At 41.3% G+C, this 7,326-nt stretch overlaps 1 protein-coding gene across 1 annotated transcript; it reads left to right on the forward strand.

Annotated features, from left to right (window-relative positions):
• Window positions 1-287: 287 nt before the first annotated feature.
• Window positions 288-5,895, forward strand: CCDC71L (coiled-coil domain containing 71 like). Its single transcript, XM_039473037.2, has one exon. It carries the CDS (start codon window positions 608-610, stop codon window positions 1,313-1,315), a length of 708 nt encoding a protein of 235 aa, XP_039328971.1. The 5' UTR covers window positions 288-607; the 3' UTR covers window positions 1,316-5,895.
• The last annotated feature ends 1,431 nt before the right edge of the window (window positions 5,896-7,326 follow it).

The following is a 7,326-nucleotide window of genomic DNA, read 5'->3' on the forward strand; positions in this document are numbered from 1 at the left end:
TTATTCACACTGGTAGAGCTCCCAGCTCAATCCACAACTGCACACCACCTCACTCTAGAGAGCCTCTCTTCCCAAGGTGGAGCCAACGTTCACCCTCTTACTCTAGACCTGGCAACCCTCCTAGAACCACCCAACCACTGACTTACGTTCAAAGGCCATCACCATCACCCACCCCAGCACCATCTTCCAGGAACTGGCCTTTCCCTCATCAGTCCCCGCCCCTCTTATGAGAGCACCCAATGGGTGGAGTCGGGGCTGTGGTGGGAGGGGCCTGAGGCGGGCACATTTAAAGAAAGGCAGCCGGTGAAAAGAGGCAAGAGAGGAGAAGAAAGAGAAACCAGGGGGGCGAGGCGCCGTCCAATGACAAAGCCCAGGGGTGGGCGCTGGTCGCCATCTTGTACTGGGCGGCAGGATATTCGCCCGCGTCCTCCGCCCTCAGAGGGGGAGGGGCGGTGGCAGAGGCGAGAAAAGTAGCTACAGACGCCAGCAGCGGCCACCGCCGCGGAGCCGACGCGGAGTAGGACGGCAGCGGCTGCAGCGGGGGCAGCGGGACTCGGCGAGTACAAGCGGCCCCTCGGCGAGTGCGAGCGGCCCCAAGCGGCCTTGGATGCGTCGCAGCATGAAGAGGCGGCGGCGCCGTCCCCCGGTCGCCCCAGCTGCGGCCGCCCGGGGCGGCGGCTTTAGGGCAGAAGACGGGGCCGGGCTGGAGGCGCGGGAGGAGAAGGTGGTGTACTCGCGCTCACAACTGTCGCTGGCTGACAGCACCAAGGCGCTGGGCGACGCCTTCAAGATCTTCATGCCCCGCAGCACGGAGTTCATGAGCTCGGACGCGGAGCTCTGGAGCTTCCTCTGCAGCCTCAAGCACCAGTTCTCTCCGCACATCCTGCGCAGCAAGGACGTCTACGGCTACTCCTCCTGCCGGGCCCTGGTGCCCGACCCGCCGTTACCCCCCACGGCCCGCAGCCAGGCGCGCCGGCTGGCACCGCGCGCCACGGCCAGGAGGAGGCGCCGCGGAGCCCAGGCGACTGCCGCCCGCCGGAGGAAGCCCCAGCCGCCACCCGCGCCGCTGCCGGCCCCGGAGGAGAGCTGCCCGGCCAAGCCTGTGGTCCTCGGGCCCTGCTTCGGGGGCCGCACCCTGGAGGAGATCTGGAGGGCGGCCACCCCGACGCTGACCACCTTCCCCACCATCCGCGTTGGCAGCGACGTGTGGGGTGAGCGCAGCCTGGCGGCGGCGCGGCACAGGGCGCGTCAGATCCTGCAAGTTAACCTGGAACCCATGGTGAGGCTCCGCCGCTTCCCGGTGCCCCGAGCGTGAGGCGCGGCCTCCGTAGCGCCTCCTGCCGGCCCCGACCCTGGGACAGAGCTTCCGCCCGGAGGAATGAACAAGTGTCAGTCGAGTGTTTACAGATCCGGCCAGGACCCCGGCCCCCAGTGCACTTTATGCGCGAGGAAGTCACCGGTTGGTTGTCCCTGCCCTGCGCCCCCGGGCCGTGGCGCCGTCGTCTTGGACTCCGGGGCAAGTGTGGCCTCTGCTGCCTCCCTCACCCGGCCTGCAGACGGAGGGGACAGCCGGACCCACAGGGGAGGTCCCTTCCTGACCCCAGATTGAGACGTCTCCAGGACCTTAGGGGCAGATCCGTTTTCTCCCTGTTGGACTCTACCTCACTGATCTGGAAGTCCTCCGAAGAAGACATTATTTTTCCAAAGGAATTTGGTTTTGTGCTTGTATAGTAAAGCCAGAATTTACTTGCTCTTTATCTCCCCCTTTTTTTCACTGCCACCCCTCTTTCTGGACAGAAGTTCGAACATGTGGTGTTGCACTAGTTTGTGCTCAGGGTATTCTGAAGCCCACTTGTTTCCTGATTTTTACTGGATTCCAAAGCTTTGATGGAGGCTATTTTTTAAGAGGTTCAAGCTTGTGAATGTTAGTAGTGCAAGGATTTGGATGGGCTCAGTGATTACAAAGACATGCAAAATATAACTGTTTAAACATTTTCAAGGTGTTTCTAAAGGTTTTGTATTGAAACAATGTTTATATTTACTGAGCTCCTAAAAATGGTAGAATATACATGAAAACTTTTGTTTAGGAAAAATTAACTTGTTAAATTCCCTTGAATTGAATAAAAAAAATGCATTGAAACCATATGGCGTGTGATTAAAAAAATGAGTGAATTGTGAAGAACTGGCTTTGGTTGCAGGAGTGACTGGAATCTGACTGGAGATCATTTGGCCCCTCCCTGGTCTAACATACAAATCCAGGAATATTACGCATTAAAGTATTATGTATTTTAAAATACATTGCAAAGAAAATGTATTTTAAAATGGGATTTGCACAGGAGAGATGCCTGTGTGTAAACATTATGACTAAAATGATAAACAGAATACCCATTAGAGTTCTGAGAACTATTAATGATCAAGAGGGGTGGAGGCATTTCTTGGTATCAAATAACTGGTTGAGATTACTTTGGGCAAAATCTATTTCCCTTTTTTTTGTTGTTGTTCGGTAACAAGAAATGTCTAGAACATTTTTTACAAACATCATGAATATTAGTTGACTTTAAGTTGACTTTTTGATCCCATCATTTTTTAAACCTTCTTGCCACTCATGTCTGCAGTTCTAGGTCTTTGACAGCTGAAGACCACAGGAATTAAACAGGCGAGCCACACAGGTTACTGACCCTGCGTCACGCTTTTATAGTGTTTATACCGTATGGCCCAGTGTGGAATTCTTGATTATCCAAGTGCCTTTGGTCATTTGTGGCAGGAAGACTTAATGGTTTTTAGCCAGTGGTGCCACAGCCAGCTTTTACTGTAATACCTAAAGGGTCAAGTAGTGTTTTTGTACCACTATTATTTGAAATTTAAATATTCTGCCATAAAACGATCCATACTGGGCTGGAACTTGACATGTGAAATCCTTAATACTAAAGTTTATCTCTGCTTGGCAGCTTCTTAGGACAATAATGAGAGTTGCAATTTTAACTCTTGTGTTCCTAGAATTCAAATGGCATAGCTTTCTGAAATGAATATTTCAAGTTTAGTAGTCCATATAAGAGTGTTGTGACTTTAATTTCAGTGTTCTTGTGTTGTTAAAAGAATACACACACACACACACACACACACACACACACACACACACCGATAAAACTTTATGCCAGTTTTCTAGTAAGCCTTGGTCTTTTATTCGCTACTCAATGATAATGCATTGTTACAAACACTGTCACATGAGTAAACAAAAATGAATAATTATTTAGAAGATGGAGAATGTTAAATTATACTTGTGATAGGAAGCTGAGACATATTCTTTTGGTTATTAGCTTCCATTGCCAATTGTATTTCAGATGCATAGGGTTTTCTTCCCAAAAATATATTGTTAACTTTTATAGCTAACTAGCACCTGGGAAAAAAATGTATTTGTACAACTTCACTATTGTATATAGTTTTATAATAATTACAAATAAATCCAATGGCCATATTAGAATGTAATTTCAACATATAGCTTATCTAGATAGTTTTCCAGAGGATTTTGAAATTCAGCTTATCTGGGAGGTTAGCTGCTCAGCACACAAGTGAAACATAACCCTTGACGCCATTCATTTATTGTAACTGAGATTCTTGACATTTTTCTCTCCTATGCCTTGTTACTTTAGCTTACTTGAACTCACATAAATACTTATTTGGATTATTTGGGGTATCTGATGCCATTCTGGATCTGATTTTTCATCTTCAATATGGTATTCATCTGGGCTATTAAAAAATGATGCCATTTCTAGTCTGTGAAATAAGATGTAAAATATCTTTATTTTTGCTGTCTCCTCTGGTAAAAACCTATGTTACAACTTTTAAAATGTGAAGCAACATCTTATATAGTTGACTGGTACACTAATAGGAAAGTGAAAGTATTTCATGGGTACGTTGGGGCTGAATGTGAAAATAAACTTGGCATAGTGGCCTTTATGATGAGGCATCCACTTACTGTCCTCTACAGTGAAGTCTGTAGTTTACTTAGTTTGTGTATATTTTTTGAAAGAAATCCCATGATCATTCATTCTTTTGCCTTCTCTTATATCTCATATGGCACAAGTAGAAGGGGAATCCAGGAGGAAATTCATCACCTTGCTATGCTTTGATTTTTAACTCCTGAGTGCCTAAATGTGGTGACTGGCACCTCACATAACCTTTTGAGATTCCTGATGTCATTTTTATCCTTCTGGTCAACCAGCAACATATTTTTATGTTACTAAAACCCATAACGTCATAATTGTTGATGCCAAGCTTCATTGTTGATAGTGCAAAGTGTCGCCGTTGTGGTGTGTATTTATTTTGTTCAAGTTTGAATACTCTATTGACAAGCGTAACTTAAGCTGGTGACGGACACCTATGGATCTGCTGTCTGCAAATGATAGTACTATTTTTTAAAAAGCTCTTTAGTAAATTTTAAAAATATTTGAATACAAAATATCTGAGCAGTTTTGAACTCAAAAGTTTTCATTGTTTTAAGGGTTGCCACAGGACTCTTTAATGGTTTTTAATGGACGTATATGCCTAATATTTACTTTATTGGTGTGTTTAAAATATTTTTTGATAGACTATTATGTCTTAAGTGCATTAGAAAACAATTGTTTGTAATGGAATCAAAGTGTTTCCCTGGACAGTTTGATGTGCATATGGTTAAGATTTATAATCTGCTTGTACTTTGCTTTTTAACTTATTAACTGTAAATAAATTTTAGAGAATATGCAGTGTCTAGTTTTTCTAATGATTTGAACATTTTTGAAATGGTATTTGTGTTTGCATGTGGCTCAGAAAACATCTTAATTTATGATTTGATAAATTTTGACTTTTTTGTGAACTTTGAACTCCCAGAAATCTCGAGATTTGTTTTTTGTGTAACTCAGGAGTCTGTGTTCCATCAATTCTTTAATTGTCTAGTGAATTTCTAGAATGGTGCTACAAGCCCAAGTTATTAACCAGTTTGCCAGCAAAATAATATCCTACAAAAATGCGTCAAAATTCAGAATTCTCTAAATCCTGACCCAAGGTGCCCCTGTGATGATGAAAAAAGATCTAAAGCTCCCGCTCTTTTATAGAATGAAGGAAGTGAGTGCTCCATTTGAGTGCCAGCGGTAAGGGCTGTTCCACAGAATAAGGGTAGGGGGCTAGAATTTTCATTAGAATCTAGAAGAGAGAAGTGGAGTATTAGTGAACAGCACAGCAAGGGCCAGATTCACAGATAGTATTGTGTGGGCTGAATTTGTCTTTGTACCTGAGTTCCTATTAGTTGGAGACAGCTTAGTGAAATAGGTGTGGAGTAACAGAGCCTGAGATGGAATTGTTATGCATACCTTTGTGACTTGCAAGTGTTGAGACTGTAGGTAAGTTACTTAAAATCTTTGTGCCTTAGCTTCCTCAACTATCAAATGTGATTAGTGAAAGTAACTATTGGGATATTGTAAGGATTAATAACTACCCCTTTCATAGGGTAGTAATGCTAGACACGTAGGAAATATTAAATAAATGCTGTTAATTAGAGGTGTGCACAGTGAGAATTGGTATATATACTGAGAGTGGTGCATTGGGAGTTTAGCTCTCCAGCTTTCTCAGCATCCCAAGAGTATTATTGTGTGGTCTGAAAAAGCTGTAAGATAAATTAAAAGAAGAGAAGTTGTGCATGAATAAAAGTGAAGACATAAATTATATAATTTTTTAGCTTACTGACTATGCAGTAGGAGATTAGATTAAGCTGATTTATTACAATTTTCACTGCTAAAGTTTTTTTAATCAAGTCTTTTATTATATCTCTCAAAGACATTTAAATGTTCTGCTATGTGTTTTAAACTATCTGAGAATTTATAACAGTAATAGATTAAAGTTACTGATCCAAGAACTTACAAAGGTTTTGGACTACGTTTTTGCTTGAACTCAGTAAGTGTTGCCTATAAACCATGTTAATTTATATGCACAGAACCAAGCTAGAATTAGTTTGTATAAAGTTTATAATTCAAGTGTTAAAGGAAACAAAGTGAATACAATGGTTATGCTTTAAACACAAGAAAATTATTACTGAAAGTAAAAAAAAAATCATTATATTTGAAGCATTGGCACACTTACTTTTGGATGTCAAATATAAAGTCTGTAATTTAGATCTAATTACTCATAGCACAAAGAATAATAGAACATCCGCTAAACTGGTGAGCAAGCTAAAGTTGTAGTTACCTGAAGGTGACACAAAATAATTTCCTGGAAAATTATTAGATGAAAGTCATACAGGAGCAAGAAGCTAAAAATTGAGCCTAATTGCAGATTTCACAAAAATGATGACTTCTCAGTGTTTTTACTCTCTTGTGTCTTGGTAAGTGTCATTCTAAACCAAGATCTATAACATAATAAACATATCCAAAGCCCAGTTGGAAGGTGATGATCATAAAATCACCAAACATGTTTAGCCCAGAAAACTTGAGTAAGTAGTCTACTGGACTCAAAACTGGACTTATTTAGCTTCTGAAAGTATTTAGAGAAAAGTTTGAGATTCTTCCAAGTAGTAAAATTAACTGTGTTCAAAATATGTACAAAAAATGTGTATATATTTCTCTTTTCAAGGATTTTTTCAAGTACATATTCTTTAAAGAGTATAGAAAAAAAAAAAGAGTATGACTTAGGGTCCTAAATCTTACAGAGTAAAAGAATTATTAAAGCAAAAACATGTATAAAAAGTACATATAAATGTACAGTTTGATGAATTTTCATAAATTCAATAGGTTCATGAAATTAGCACTCCGATTTAAAAAATACAATTAAGAGCACCCCTGAAGTTCTCCCTAACACCCCATCAGTCTACCTACTTACCTTCTTGCCCAAGATAACCATTATTTTGACTTCTTATAGCATATTTTCTGCCTATTTTTGAACTTTACATAGATGGAATTATTGGTCATGTGCCTAGCTCTTTTCACTTGAAATTATGTTTTTGAGATTCATTTATATCGTTGTATATACTATAATTGTTATTCTCATTGGTGTATAGAATTCCACTGTGTGAATACTGCACAATATATTCAAGTGTTGAGGGGCATTTGGGTAGATTCCAGTTTGGAGCAATTATAAATAAAGCTTTGATGAATACTCTAGAACATGCCTTTTGATGAACATATGCATGTGTTTATTTTTATTTTTATTTTTTGGTGTATATAGCTAGGAATGAATTTACTGAGTCACAGGGTCACAGCAAATAATCATCTTTGGTAGACATTGCCAAACAGTTTTCCAAAGTGGATACATCAATTTATGTGGACTCTTGTAAAACTGAACTTCAAAAAGTTTGCTTTT

The sequence above is a fragment of the Saimiri boliviensis genome, chromosome 10 (assembly GCF_048565385.1).
Source record: "Saimiri boliviensis isolate mSaiBol1 chromosome 10, mSaiBol1.pri, whole genome shotgun sequence".
In the NCBI taxonomy this organism is placed as follows: domain Eukaryota; kingdom Metazoa; phylum Chordata; class Mammalia; order Primates; family Cebidae; genus Saimiri; species Saimiri boliviensis.

Bases quoted from the DNA above. Each gene is read 5' to 3' on its own strand.
- CCDC71L (XM_039473037.2), top strand. From the start codon at position 608: ATGCGTCGCAGCATGAAGAGGCGGCGGCGCCGTCCCCCGGTCGCCCCA.